Source organism: Talaromyces rugulosus, chromosome II (genome assembly GCF_013368755.1).
Source record: "Talaromyces rugulosus chromosome II, complete sequence".
In the NCBI taxonomy this organism is placed as follows: Eukaryota; Fungi; Ascomycota; class Eurotiomycetes; order Eurotiales; family Trichocomaceae; genus Talaromyces; species Talaromyces rugulosus.
This window is the reverse complement of record NC_049562.1, coordinates 1,423,059-1,437,612: the sequence shown is the minus strand read 5'-3', so window position 1 is coordinate 1,437,612 and position 14,554 is coordinate 1,423,059. Positions and strand designations below refer to the sequence as shown.

General features: G+C 46.9%; 7 protein-coding genes across 7 annotated transcripts; 3 read left to right on the top strand and 4 right to left on the bottom strand.

Annotated features, from left to right (window-relative positions):
- Window positions 1-83: 83 nt before the first annotated feature.
- Window positions 84-1,931, top strand: TRUGW13939_02963 (uncharacterized protein; the record flags this gene model as incomplete). Its single annotated transcript, XM_035486149.1, has 6 exons — window positions 84-258; window positions 310-711; window positions 797-1,131; window positions 1,204-1,544; window positions 1,599-1,746; window positions 1,818-1,931. 6 exons carry the CDS (start codon window positions 84-86, stop codon window positions 1,929-1,931), a joined length of 1,515 nt encoding a protein of 504 aa, XP_035342042.1.
- Window positions 1,932-2,357: 426 nt separating this feature from the next.
- Window positions 2,358-3,232, bottom strand: TRUGW13939_02962 (uncharacterized protein; the record flags this gene model as incomplete). Its single annotated transcript, XM_035486148.1, has 4 exons — window positions 2,358-2,465; window positions 2,546-2,965; window positions 3,018-3,059; window positions 3,179-3,232. 4 exons carry the CDS (start codon window positions 3,230-3,232, stop codon window positions 2,358-2,360), a joined length of 624 nt encoding a protein of 207 aa, XP_035342041.1.
- A 499-nt stretch (window positions 3,233-3,731) lies between these two features.
- TRUGW13939_02961 (uncharacterized protein) lies at window positions 3,732-4,883 on the top strand (the record flags this gene model as incomplete). Its single annotated transcript, XM_035486147.1, has 4 exons — window positions 3,732-4,113; window positions 4,179-4,283; window positions 4,347-4,585; window positions 4,647-4,883. The coding sequence occupies 4 exons, from the start codon at window positions 3,732-3,734 to the stop codon at window positions 4,881-4,883; spliced, it is 963 nt and encodes a 320-aa protein (XP_035342040.1).
- A 659-nt stretch (window positions 4,884-5,542) lies between these two features.
- On the bottom strand, window positions 5,543-6,641 carry TRUGW13939_02960 (uncharacterized protein; the record flags this gene model as incomplete). The annotated part of the gene is made up of 2 exons (XM_035486146.1): window positions 5,543-6,477; window positions 6,527-6,641. 2 exons carry the CDS (start codon window positions 6,639-6,641, stop codon window positions 5,543-5,545), a joined length of 1,050 nt encoding a protein of 349 aa, XP_035342039.1.
- Window positions 6,642-7,055: 414 nt separating this feature from the next.
- TRUGW13939_02959 (uncharacterized protein) lies at window positions 7,056-8,325 on the bottom strand (the record flags this gene model as incomplete). The annotated part of the gene is made up of 4 exons (XM_035486145.1): window positions 7,056-7,616; window positions 7,680-7,771; window positions 7,823-7,933; window positions 7,992-8,325. 4 exons carry the CDS (start codon window positions 8,323-8,325, stop codon window positions 7,056-7,058), a joined length of 1,098 nt encoding a protein of 365 aa, XP_035342038.1.
- Window positions 8,326-10,107: 1,782 nt separating this feature from the next.
- TRUGW13939_02958 (uncharacterized protein) lies at window positions 10,108-11,628 on the top strand (the record flags this gene model as incomplete). The annotated part of the gene is made up of 1 exon (XM_035486144.1): window positions 10,108-11,628. One exon carries the CDS (start codon window positions 10,108-10,110, stop codon window positions 11,626-11,628), a length of 1,521 nt encoding a protein of 506 aa, XP_035342037.1.
- Window positions 11,629-12,942: 1,314 nt separating this feature from the next.
- Window positions 12,943-14,297, bottom strand: TRUGW13939_02957 (uncharacterized protein; the record flags this gene model as incomplete). The annotated part of the gene is made up of 4 exons (XM_035486143.1): window positions 12,943-13,123; window positions 13,178-13,553; window positions 13,614-13,769; window positions 13,832-14,297. 4 exons carry the CDS (start codon window positions 14,295-14,297, stop codon window positions 12,943-12,945), a joined length of 1,179 nt encoding a protein of 392 aa, XP_035342036.1.
- Between the last annotated feature and the right edge of the window lie 257 nt (window positions 14,298-14,554).

Below are 14,554 nucleotides of genomic sequence, written 5' to 3'. Positions count from 1 at the left end.
CTTAGATAGACGCAAATCCAATATTGGGCTGCATGAAAACCAATTACATGTAGTTTGGAGCTGAATAAAAAAATTCGTTTGAAATGGCCTCCAAGACTTCCGAAATTCCCTCTTTCAGCCAAATAGCTTGTGTTGGTGCTGGGCTCTCGGCCGTTGCCCTGGGTGCCACCCTGAAGAGATGGTACGGCCTCGACGATATTCATTTTTTTGAGAGACATCCTACAAGTGGCGGAACATGGTACATTAATTCATATCCAGGTCAGTTATTCTTACCCTCCAAAATATTAAATAAGCTTACCCGCTTTATAGGGTGTGGCTGTGATGTTCCTAGTGCTCTCTACAGCTTCTCATTCGCCTTGAACCCCAGCTGGACCAAGCTCATGCCCTCTAATGAGGAAATCAAGAAGTATGTTGATGACGTGGTGAATACTTACAACCTTCGCCCCAAGATGACCTTCGCGACCGAAGTCATCCGAAGCGTCTGGCGAGAAGACGCAAGCCGTTGGCAACTTTTCCTGAGAGATTTAAAGACAGGCCGTGAATATACCCACGAATGCCAAATTCTCTTTGCAGCCACAGGGCAATTGGTTGAGCCGCGTCCTTGTGAGATTCCTGGCGCGCCGGATTTCCACGGAAACATTTTTCATTCAGCTCGATGGGACAAGACCGTTAACCTTGAGGGGAAGAATGTTGTTGTCATAGGGAATGGATGTATGTTCACTTACTTCAATGTTGCTCCCCTGGTTTGGTAGACTTTCTGAGGTGCATCGAGATAACCTAACATGAGACGGCCTAGGCACTGCTGCACAAATTGTCCCAGCTCTCATAAATGATGGGAAGGTGAAGTCCCTGACGCAGATTGTGCGAACCAAGCACTGGATATTCCCCGCTGCGAACTTCAACTACGGCCGGATTCTGCAATGGATATTTCGCAACATCCCACTTGCAATGAGACTGCATCGGTTCCACATCTTCCTGATTGCTGAAAATGATTTTCGTTTGTTCCCCATGACCAAACACGCGGCCAAACTTAGGGAGAAGCGACGGCGACAAGTGGAAAAGTACATGCGAGAAGCAGCTCCAGAAAAGTATCATGACCTTCTAATTCCGGAATTCGATGTCGGTTGCAAGGTGTGTCTCCCATTCTGTTCTCATTTGTTTCTATATCGGGTTGTAATGGGTTGCTAACTCAAAACTCAAAAGCGGCGAATCTTTGATCCTGGCTACCTCGAGTCTCTGCATAGCGATAAAATTCTTCTGACAGACGCTAAAACTCAACGCATTGTTTCCAAAGGTATCGAGACTGACAAAGGCTTCTTTCCAGCCGACGTGATTGTCCTTGCCACAGGATTTCAGACCAACAGATTCATCCCATATATGGATGTTGTCGGGCGTAATGGCGAAGATGTCACTCAGCACTGGGCCAAATATGATGGCCCAGCTGCCTATAACTGTTCCGCGCTGAATGGTTTCCCCAACTTTTTCATGCTCCTCGGCCCCAATGCTGCGACCGGCCATACATCAGCCATGATGGCGGCAGAGAAGTATGTCACCGCTCAGAAATATTGCTCTTCTAGGGTTCTAACTGCGGAAAATAGTTCCGTAAATTATGCTCTCCGGGTCCTAAAGCCCGTTTTAGATGGCGACGTTGCTTCAGTCGAAGTCACAGCTGAAGCAGAGAGCAATTACGCTTACTGGGTGCAGTATGCACTGAATAAACGCGTTTGGAACGCGGGATGTGTATCGGTAAGAATCTTACATGATATGCTTGGCCTTTTTTTTTTTTTTTCATCTGACACTAATTTTACCGCCAAAAGTGGTATCTCAACGACAAAAAATGGAACTCGATGTCCTACCCCTGGACCCAAGGTCACTACTGGTGGAGAAGCCTGTTTCCCATATGGTCCGATTGGAATATCAAAGTTAGTTAATGCATTTCATTCAATTCCGGCTATTTATGATACTTGACTGAACATGGAATAGAAAGTAGCGAAACCATCGACTTATTCATTGTCGCGGATTCTGCTCCTAGTTTTCCTGTGCGTAGGTGTTCTGGGGATAGAAAGATCGAGTATCGCTGGGAAAATCTCGCTTCAGCATCTCAGAAGCTACTTGACCGCAGTGCTTCCCAGTTTGTTAAGTAAGTAGACAGGGTGTCCTAAAGGGATTGGCGAGCTCAGTTGTTTGATTATTATTGTAACTAGTCCTTTAATTGTTAATAAGTCGCTTGTATTTTCATGCGTGTGAATCGAGAGTACGCTTAGAATAAACACCTTCCCCCCCCAAAAGTAGATAAGAATCACAATATGTTTTTCAGCTATGCAAGACGTCTATTGAGTGGCTATCTACAGGTACGATTATTGACGTTTGTAGAAGACATGGGCAGTTTCAGTAGAAAACCCTTTCACGACTGCAACCTTGCGAGTCAAAAGAGTTCCCTCCTCAGTGGTTTCCAGTGCCCAGACCTAGTTATCCACTGAATAAGTATTTCTGCACAAAAACAGTGTTTGCTTTCGGGTTAGAATGCAGTTCGGTTTTTGCTTACCTGCTCAGCCGTCCATCCAGTGCTGACACTGCAGATGTAGTCGTGCATGAAAGCCTTCTCCAAATTATCGGTTTTCTGGTCGGTGATGACCGCCGCAGTCAGCCAGGACTCGATGTTGAATCGGTCAACTTGGGTCTGGACTTCGAGAACTGGATAAATTCTCCCGTCTGGTTTCTTTGCACCTGGGACATAGTGGCTCCGAACGATGACAGGGCCGAAGAGAGTGTCGTCGTGTTTGAAATCAGCCCAACTCAACGAACGCACCTCAGGTGCCCCTCGTAAGCCCCCGGTTAAAACTTGCTCGAGCGTGATCCATTCAGTTGACTCCACACCATCCGTATCCGCATGCGATCCCTGTGTGATCTTCAGATTGACCGTCGATGCGGTGACGGCCTTTCTTGTTAACCAGCCTATTCCTTGCTGAATTCTATGATTTAGTTTATTGAGTCACCGAACGGGGTGACCTGCTTACCAATGTGAGAACTGCATCCAGGCCAGTTGATTTGGCCTTGTCCTGTGCGGGTACGGAATCAGCGGGATATCATAACTATTGCTTGTGAGAGCTAGTAAAAAGGTATTTAATGACACTGGGTAGTAAAACATAGAAAAGCATGGAAAATGCAGTGGGTTTACCATAACCCAGTTTCCGCCTAGATTAAGAACCCCTGCGCCACCTGGTGAAGTCATCATGTTCCGCTTCTATAGTAGCCTTGGGAGGGCTTTAGGATCCGGATTAGGAGATAAAGAAATAAAAAGTAAAGATATATATTCTAAATATGATGGGAAAAGAAAAGACCAATGAAATGTTTATAATCTTTAGGTCTCCCGGAAGCTTGGAGTAATCTGTCCGGGTGTTTACCTTCATTCTGTTTTTATTCACTGTGTGCTCAGGTCTCCCGGACTGCGTTTCGGCGTGCTTTAGTGCTGATGAGTGGATATGAGAAGGAAATTGAGCTTATTTTTTTACGTACTCTGCTAGTAGGATGTCCTCCGGGATCATTCCGGTCTCAAGGAATGATTCCGGATCGTTTCTTTTCTATGGTGGTATTTTATGACTAGGTAAAAACGAAGGAAATTAAATAAGTAGATGTACAAGGTCTCTTCTAATATAACCTTGTCTAGTAGATTCTGGCTGAGGTGTGCTCTTCTATCAGCCACAGCCACTACCTAGGTAGTATTCTAAAGAATGACGACCAAAAGAGGGTTCCTCCCTCGCGAAGGCCTTTACATCGACCCCATCGTTGCTAGCCTGCGAAAAATCCTCCATCCTCTCTTTACCTTATCACTCCTGTACTTTGTGCAAGGGGGAGAATTTAACAGTACCGCTACGTTTTATCAGAAGCTCGTCCAATACATCGCAGCTACCAGTACCCTCCTTTGGGTCAACAACTACCTTAGTGTCAAAAGCCGGAACAATTGGACAATTGACAATGCGTGGGATTGGAAAAAAGAGCTGGTTGTAGTGACTGGTGGTAGTGGAGGTATTGGCGCTGGGGTTGCTCAGCGTCTTGCTGCAATGGGAGCACGGGTTGTTGCTGTCGATATCATACCGTTGACATATAAGCCTGGTATGGTTAAATTATTCTTTTATTGATATGGGAAGTGAACCTAATGACTCGGGGACGTTTAAAAGTTGATGGTCGTATTTCGTACTTCAGGTGCGATCTGAGTGACGAGAAAGAAATCGCGGCCCTCTGTGATACGATCAAATCCGAATTTGGCCATCCAACTGTCCTCAGTAAGTTATAAAACGTGCTGATCTTCATTTTCAAGGTTCATCAATGTGGCTAATAATCGGCAGTCAACAATGCTGGCCTGTCACGCGGCCGGACCGTGGTCGAGGGTACTTATAGTGATAATAGCGTCACTCTGAAGACCAATCTATTAGCACCATTCTTTCTTACCAAAGAGTTTCTTCCGGCCATGATCCGGCAAAATCATGGGCACATTTTTAATGTTTCCTCGATGAGCGCCTATATCCCCCCACCGGGGCTTGCTGATTACGCGGCATCAAAAGCTGGGTTGATCGCATTCCACGAGGTAGGTTCCTTGAATATTCCCTTCTAGTGTGAGTTTCTAGTATGTTAAATCAAATCCCTAGTGTCTTTGCCAAGAAATTAGACTACAGAATGCGCCAAAGATTCGCACCTCTCTTATAGTGTTGAGCTTTACGAAAACGCCACTTTTCAAGGGGGAGACAAACCAATCTCGATTTCTCATGCCTCTTTTACATGTCGACACAGTGGTGGATGCGATTGTGGATACACTTGACAGTGGCCTAAGCGAGACAATTTTCCTCCCGGGAATATTCGGTTATTTGGCTGGCTTGGTGAGTTAATCATATTTCCTTTCCTCTGACTTGGAATCCTTGTTGATGGACTGTGTGTGTGCTATATGTAGCGAGGGGCCCCGGATTGGATTCAGAATTTGGTCCGGAGCGGCACCAAATCTCTGAAAGTAGATTTCAAAGGTCGGCAGGAAATTGATTCAAAGACTGGACGGCTTGTTTAATATGGAAGCTTTCTGTTCATGTATGCCCGTGGTCTAGTGATGAGAAATATGGAGGTGATATTTATTAGTCGTATCATAAGTGCTATGGAGGATTTTAGGCTCCCGCCATGTTTTCTAAACAGGTACAATATCTGAGGTTTTTTTATTTAACCAGGTTATGTAAAGTAAGGTTAATCTGAGCAATATGGAACATTGAAATTTGGTCGTCTAAGAATTGTGCAAAAAAAATTATATACAAAGGTATAAATAAACGAACAACATTTGAAGCACGGCCTAAGGGTCACTCTCACATTCAAATCCTTCATGACAGTATTTTGTTAGTGGTGTAGCTAAAGCATATCAAGTCGACTAAAGGTATACGTTCAGAATAATAACACGGAGATTTTGGGAGTAATAAATGCACTTGAACAAGCTATATACATGATCGAGCCATCCCAGACTGTATGACTACTAACATCGTGGATATCATTTCCGAGCAGTAAGTACCTAAAGACTGCCGTCACCGCGCGATGCTAATCGAGGGAACAGCTTCCTCGCATTTCCAAAGTTAATCTTATCACGGAGTTCCTGATCCATCTCATACTCCTCCAGATCCTCTAGGAAAGCCGGGTGTGCCGTTATTGGTGCATATGGGAAATCACTCCCGTACAGGATATGATCCGACGGAACTGTCTTTAGCAGCATGTCCAAAACATGCGGAGAGGAGCTCAAGGCCAAATCAAAGTGAAAGCTGCGGAATGCTTTGAGTGCTTTCGCATGCGTTGTCCCAATCCGGTGGGAGACGGTGAAGTTGGGAGCTTTTCTCATGGGGGTCGTGACGCGGGAGATTAGATATGGGAGCGCCCCGCCTGCATGGGACAGGATGACTTTGCAGTCTGGGTACTTGAGACGTGTCTCGTTGGTGATCATGTCCATTGCTGTGCGGGTTGTTTCATGGGGATAGTCGATGGCGGGCTGTGGGAGCTTCGGGTTGACGGGGTTGGTGTCGACCGGATGCGTAGGATGAATGAAGACGACGGCATGGCGTCTATTCAGTTCAATCCAGATGGGCTCGATAGCAGGATGGCCGAGATAGGTGTTCGAGTTGCCATAGCGAGTGAAGAGGGTGACCCCATCAGCACCGAGTGTGTCTAACCCGTAGGTAATCTCTGCAAGGGAATCTTCTGTATCGAGGATATCAGGTAGCGAGACAAAGAACCCGAAGGACTGAGGATCTTTGTCACGAAGTTCGGCGGAGTACACATTCAGCTGCCTCGCAAGTTGGGCACGTGCATGACGGTCTGGGAGAATACATGCCCCTGGGGCTGTGATGGAGACGACTGCAGTCTTGACCCCTACTCGCTTCATCAGGAGTTTAGACCCCAGAGAGCTCCAGTGTGGGGTGGGCCAGCCACTAGGGTCACCTCCTTGTTCTTCGATTGCTAACTTTATGGTTAGGAGGAAGTAATACATTGATGATCGTTAGCTTACCCTTTGCATAGAACGGCGGGACGATGTGATGGTGTGTGTCAATCTTATTGACTGGAGGCGTATGGATCCATCCTATCGCCTTTTCCGCGAGCCAATCGAATGTATTATCAGTCATTGCGCAAAATATACTTGGCTTGAAAAAGTAAAGAAGAAAGAGAAGTGCCGAGGGAATGGAAATAACAACTAGCATGATGATAATTGCTTTTCACTATGTTAGCAACCCCTCACCATCATCTAAGTATTAATACTAGGCCGCCGGGATCATCCCGATCACTGTCTCCACATTCGTCGTAACTAGTGTACTGGTAAAGCGGAATGCTCGGCATGCTGTCGGAACGGACCCGATGGCTATGAGGCTTAGATATGAAACGACATTTTTTGAGGAACTATTGAGTGATGTGTTGTTCCACAATTTACTAGAAGCATTAGACTTGGAAAGTGGAAGAAAGGTGTTTGTAAACATAAGGGCCTTCTACTGAGGCCGAAGATTGAGCGAGATATAGTCAATTAATTATGAGTTTATCATGCCCTATTCATCTTTAAAGCTCGTTATAACAAACTGAGTAATAGTCCTCGTCGTTTCGCTTGGAGGTCTGCCCGCAGCGAAGTCCATAAAGGGGCCATCATGGGCTTCATTAGCCATATACAGCTCCACGTCCCCTTTGGCAACGTTCCTCCGGAGCATTTTAGCCAACTGCTGTACATGATCACAGAAAACTTCTTCGTAGCCCCCCGTGACGAAAACCCGGTCAACAACATCAATATTCTCCCACCAACTTTCCGGAACATCCAGAGCCATCCCCCAGCCCTTTCCGACAGAGATCTCCTCATACCAGGGAGAGTTTCTCACAAGATGGTCTCCCCATTCACCCACAACCTTCCTACTCAAAACATCGGAACTGAGCCATCTTTTGTAAGAAGGGGTATCAAAATTGAAAGATGATAGCGGGGACACGAGGAAACACCCTCTTATTCGGCCATCTAGGTCGATTGCACTATTTGTTGTCTCCCTGAAAGTACGGTGACGATGCAGATGGGCAATGAGGCTTAGAGACAGATGACCCCCTGCAGAGTCCCCTCCGATGATAATCTGGTGTGAAAATGAGGTCCGTTATATGACGTGAATAATCTTTCTTTGAGGAGTAACACGTACCTCTGATGGCTTATACCCCATAGATAAGAGATGCCTCAGGGCAAAAATGGCCTGAACCATCTGCCTAGGATACGGATTGGCGGGGATTAAGTCTGGATGGTCAGCATATATCTTTTTCGTTTCTCGGCATCTTCGAAACGAACCATATGCAAGAAAACACACACTGAGCTCAATCCTAGAGGTATACGCCTCGTTCCTGACGTGTTCCATCCAGTCGAGGTGCCCTCTGGAAAGTGGCATCACATAGCCTCCAACTAATAATGAATTCAGCGAAGCTCTAACCAAAAAGCAAAACAAGTCTAGGCAGCGTACCATGCAAAAAAAGGATCACCTTATTTCCCTTTTCTGGTCCAATCCATAATAGTCGAGTAGAACCATCAGCAGCTAGAACGTCCACCTTGGACTTGTTCCCTTGTGATAATGTCCATGCATTGTACACGTCAAGAGTGGATGGTAGAATAGCCTGAAGTTGCTTTGGGGGAGTGTTGGCCATTAGAGTGCCGGCAAACGCATTCCAGATGGATGGTCCTAAAGGCAATTTTTTCATCCAAGCGCGCACAATGGCCCCTAGAATTCTAAACCCTGCGATTGGCAAGACATAGAAGAAGAGGCTGAAGAAAAACCGTAATTTTGCAAGAGATGCCATGGTTGCGCGCCATGTTGCAAATGTTCTTTCACATCGTGTCTTTTCTTTTTGGACCTGAAGATATACGACCGGAGGCGTTCCGGATCACCCACTTTCTGTAACGGTGATGATCCGGATATTAGGGTTTCCCCGGGTTCCCCACTTTTCGCCATGCAGCTTGTACAGATAGAGGAAGCCGGATAAGAGAATATACATGCCGGTGTTTCGAAAAGGATAAAAACACAAAAATGTATGAAGAACCACTCCTTGACATGTCATAAACACTTAAGACCAGCAAGCTTATAGTACAAAACGCTTCAAACGCTATAGATAATCAGGGTTCCATACGAAATATTATAAGTCGGATTAATTATTTCCCTGAATACTACTCAATAGTTTAGATAAAACGCCCTGAATAATTACTCAGCTCGTTGAACGTAGCCTAATCAAAAATTTTTCTTCAGGCCACGGATCCAGCTAGCTCCTTAGCTAATAATTAAGCAAATATAGTAAACCTTATTGGCTATTAGTCCGTGGTAACTTGAAGAACCATGAAGAGCAAAACTGGAAACATGGTTGGACGAGTATCCTTACATACCTCATTCCCAATGTATTTCCTTCTACGAGGAAATTTCCTAATACCGCTAAACCGTGCAGATATTGGTTTCAAATATGCTTTTTATAGTAATACTAGCAATGAGGCTAGCTAGAATAGGCTAGTGAATATGAGCTAATTAACCAACTTCGAAAGTTTGAACTTTGTGGCAAATAGGCCACCAGGGTTACGAGGAAGAACGCCTCGTGGAACAGAGCAGCTTTGCTCTGCCACCTGGGCTGCACAATTGTTGCTACGTAGCAGAAATCGACTACTAACTAGATACACTGTGGCTTGGGAGGTTACATTAGGATACTATCCTACTTCTCCTACCTATTTTTGGTCCTCTTCCTACGTCCTGCGCCGCGCGGCAGTTGGAAGCGACGCTCCAGCTGGCCATGCTATTATTATCTTTTCAATCCTAGGCCGATCAACATGTCGACTTGAGTGATCGCAGCGAGGCTGAATTTCCCGATTTCCGAATGAGTTTCCCAAAGAATCGACAAATGAGCGGGCTAAAAACAACATTAAACTGCCATAAGTTGGCTTGAGCTTAGGAGGTGTCAGCAATTAGTGTATTGATCAGCGGAGTCTTGTCGGGACTCGGTATCAACCAATGTTTCCGTACTCCGTACTTCGTATTATTATTGGCGCCGGTAATCAAACCCCCGCAAAAAGATGATTGACCTCGCATTATTTTTTGCTAATTTGTGAGTAGCCTGTTTACTTTGGAAACACGGCACTTTGTCCTCTACACTGAAGCCCCCACGGCCCTCGCTATGAAATAACTAATGTGTGTTTCGCCAGTTGCTGACGAGAAGGCGGCCTGACTCGGCTCTCCAGTGTCCGCACTATTGAGCAGACTGCAACCTTGTATTATTAGGCCAAGCTTTACCGGAAAAAAATGGAGGAGTCCTAGCGCGGCCAGCTGGAAATTATACGCTGACATCTAACCAGGTTCATATTTAGACTCAGTAATAGACCGGTCTAAATTCCGGAAAGCGTGGGCGTCTGCAATGTAACGCTGAGCAAAAAAGCGTGCCAAGATACCAGTAACCATCGGCGATATTATTATTGCATGTTGAATGGTCACAAGACGATGGAGAGAGGGATAGAGAGCCCTTTTCTTTAAAACCGGGGGTGTGCCCCCCTCTCTGCTGCGATGGCCAGTGGTCTTGTCCAGGAGCTCAAAACGCCTATAAACCGAGATGTCCTCAAAATCAGCCCTCAAGCGCGTGAGCGCACTTGCTCTTGTTGGTGCAGGCTCTCTTGCTAGAGCCGGGCCTTGCGATATTTATGCTTCTGGCGGCACACCTTGCGTTGCTGCGCACAGTACCACTCGTGCGCTGTATGATGACTATACTGGCGCGCTCTACCAGGTGTTGCGTGGCTCTGACAGCAGCACGACTGATATCTCGCCTCTATCCAGCGGCGTTGCTGATGCCGATTCTCAAGATAGCTTCTGCAAGGGCACAACTTGTCTCATAAGTATTATCTACGACCAGTCGGGCAGTGGTAATCACCTCACGCAGGCACCGCCTGGAGGCGCTGCCAGTGGCCCAGAGGCCAATGGCTACGACTATTTAGCCAGCGCAATTGGTGCTCCGGTGACCTTGAACGGCCAAAAAGCGTACGGTGTTTTCAGTTCACCTTTCACCGGTTACCGCAACAATGATGTCAATGGCACAGCCACGGGAGACGATCCGGAAGGCATGTACGCAGTTTTCGACGGAACTCACTATAATACCGGCTGTTGCTTTGATTATGGCAATGCTGAGACCAACAGTCGCGATACCGGCAACGGTCATATGGAGGCTATTTACTTTGGCACCGGCGATGGTTCTGGCCATGGTACGGGTTCCGGAAATGGCCCCTGGATCATGGCGGATCTAGAAAATGGTCTTTTCTCTGGTTACGATCATATCAACAACGATGCTGACCCGACAATCACCTCTCGCTTTGTTACTGCAATTGTCAAGGGAGAACCCAACCAGTGGGCAATCCGTGGTGGTGATGCTACAACTGGAGACTTGTCGACCTATTACAGTGGAGTACGCCCGGACGGTGGTTACAGTCCTATGATCAAAGAAGGAGCTATTATTCTTGGTATCGGCGGTGACAACAGTGACAGTGCTCAGGGGACCTTCTACGAGGGTGTTATGACCACTGGCTATCCCTCTGATGACACCGAAAGCAAAGTTCAGGCTAACATCGTTGCTGCCGGATATGCCACTACGTCTCTTACCAGTGGCCCAGAACTCACCGTCGGCGATACTATTACACTACGAGTCACCACTTCCTGCTGCTCGACAAGATATATCGCCCACACCGATGATGTTGTGAACACCCAGGTTGTTACATCATCCAGTGACGATACTCTGCAAAAGCAGGCTAGCTGGACCGTTCAAACTGGGCTTGGTAACGACGCTTGCTTTTCGTTTGAATCTGTCGACACCCCTGGCAGCTTTATTCGCCATTCTAATTACGAGCTTCATGTCAACGCCAACGACAACAGTAAGGGTTTCTCCGAGGATGCTACCTTCTGCCCTCAGTCTGGCCTGAACGGCCAGGGTAACTCCTTCCGGTCTTGGAGCTACCCTACTCGCTACTGGCGTCATTTCAATGCCATAGGTTACATTGCAAGCAACAGCGGCCCTCACTCTTTTGACGCTGCCGCCTCGTTTAACGACGATGTGAGCTTCGTCGTCGGCTCCGGATTTGATTCGTGATAAAAACGCCGTGCGGGCTTGTTGCTTAGCTTTGAGCCAAGGAGTGAGTGCTCTTTGTATTGTGATCATATTCTATACGATGTACATGTTTTCTTTTCTTTAGCCTATTCTAGTATGCCCCCCCCGCAATAATAGGCAACATATATGTAGGAATGAACATAATTTTATTAAGAATGACTACAGAAACAAGTATTACTACATACAGCTTAAACACCATGTGCTCCATATTGGGGCGGTGTACACCATACCAGTTGACCGGACGTAGGAACAGCTGTATGCACGTGGGTTTAATTGAAATGCATATGCACTTATTAACCGGACGCGAGATACTAGGATTCTACCATTTTCAATCCGTAATTGTAAAATTTGCTTTTAGATCCATGTAGCTCTACACATAACACATTGTATCAATCGCAGCATCCAATTACAATAAATAGTTGATCATGATAACGATACATAAGAGTAGAATCTCCAGCTGCAGTAGGTCTAGCAAGACATAGAAATGCAGGGGAAAAAAACACATCAAGTCACAAAACAGCCATTCGGATGGAGGTTCTCCATGAACAGCCCGTATAACATAAACGCAGATTTTTGGTAGAGTACAACATGCAGTGAATTTTTGCAACAACCACTCGAAAGCGCCAGCCTTCAGCCCACACTAATCCCATGGAATCCTCTTGATAATCACTCGGAGGGGGAAAAACATGAAAAATGGCCGATTGATTACCTCGTCTCATCGCACGGGAAAGGGATGTTAGAAGAACATGACTGTGCAAAATAAAAACTCGAAACTCGAACACCCTGGTATCTCTCGTTCACTCAAAAGTCTATGGGGCAGGAAAAAAGACAAACAAGCAGGGGATCAATGAAAATGGTAACCGTGAAAGCAAAAAACAAACATAATAACCCCAAACAAATATGTAAACAACCATGCTGGACCGTCCGCGTCGTCGCCACCAGGGAACAACCTATACCTCAATCATGACAACAAGAATGCGAAAGAGTCAATAAGTTGAAGATATGACGTTGAAAGAAAAGGGCTGACAGATCAAACACGTCGCTCACAGATGATGCTAGATGTACCACCAGAGCGGTGTTGTTGAATCCGCATTGCCACACCTCTCGCTGGGGAGAGTAAAAGAAGAAAAAAAAGAAGAAAAAACCAAATAATAAATATAACAAGTGCGAGACAGTCGATTTTGATGCAATCTTTGTGCGCCCAAAAATGAAAAACCGATTTCGCCGTATACCGTTCCATGCATGTCGTGAAATGATCACTGATGTATCAGCAAATAAGCACATAAAAGTTATGCTTCACATGCCAGCACCTGCAGTGCTTCCGGCATCTACATTATCTGAAAGATTGATTAACAGCTGAGCCAAGCAACGCTTAGTGGCAGCATCGTCACGGAGAACGGATGAGAAAGTCGCATCCCGCAGAGGCTCCGGCAGACATTGTCGTAAGGCTTCGCGAGCGCGGTTGTTGTCACTTAGCCTGTAAATAACTAGTCAGCTATTGCCACAGTGGACGTTTCGTAATCTATCGTACCTTAGAAAACAGCGGACTACATGTTTGAGCAGTCGCACAGTTTGTTGCTCCACCAATTGTGTAACCATATTGCTCAGCACCGTTCCAACGGCATAGAATCGCTCGTAAGTAGCGCATATATAGTTTAGACCAGTGTCGTCCAGCAATATCTTCTGGACAATAAATATGGCGACGGTCTTGCTCAACTCTGAGCCAGTCTCCATGATACGAAGGCAGAGAGGAATGATCTCGGTTGTAAGGAGGAAATTGATCACATCGGAAGAATCATTTTTCACAAGGGCGCCGATGACACCAAGCGACGTGAGACGCAAGTATTCAAAAGGGCGCGATTTCGATGTGGTATTAAGGAATGGGTAGAGAAATAGGGGAATGTGAGCTGTTCGTAAGAGCAATATTAGCCATGCCTGTAGTCCGAAAGCGCCGAGATAATTTTTACCGTTCAGAAACAAAGTGCGTGTCTCGTTGTGCGATGCAACGCATTGAAGCAATGCTAGCGCATTGCACACCCGGTTAGAGGCAGCGGCAGTGAGCTGCGAGGGGTTGAGTAGTGGATATACCGAGATGATTTCCTGGAGCAGGGCTGTCATGACGCCTATAAAATCGGTTAGTGCGATGAGTTAGGAAGCCGGGGAAGCCGCGGATCTGCCGACGTACCGAACGAATGCCAGATGACGAGAGCCAGTTCGGGAACTTGCTCGCGCTTCTTGCTAAGTTCCATAAGAGCAGTCTCGCGTCTATTGGGATCGAGAAGCTCGGTCACCCAAAGGAAGATTTTGCGATTGTCTTCGGTGTGTACCCCTTCGAGACCGGCACCTGCAGCGTCCGCGCCCGCGGGATTGGCCGAGGACTGGCCTTGATTCCCGGCGGCAGCAACAGCAACAGAGTTGTTTCCGGCCATGACGATACGATTGTAGTGTTGCTGGTGCGCTACGGCAGCAGCGGCGGCAGCGTGGGCTTGGGCATGTTGCTGAGCAATTGACGTGTGCTGGTGCTGGTGCTGGGCCTGGTGGTGCTGTTGCTGTTGCTGTTGTTGCTGCTGTTGCTGGTGCAGCCACGACGGCTCAGCCTGCGGATACTGGTGCTGGTGGGAAAAGACGTGCTGGGTCTGAGCCTGCAGCATGGCTTCAGACGGGTTGGAGAGAGAGGGCGCGATTGCGTCGAATGGGGTCCGGATCGGAGTGACTTTCGGGAAGCAGCGCTGTGCCGGGAGCGAGTCGGGTCGAGAAAGAAGGGATGTTCTGGTCGGCGATGTGTCACTGCTGCAATACAAGGACCGGCGGTAAATACATAAGTGAGGTCGTCGAGGTAGCGATAGATTTGTAGACCGGCGGGCGAGAGGGAGGTGGGAGAGAGAAAGAGAGGGAGAGAGCAAGGTGC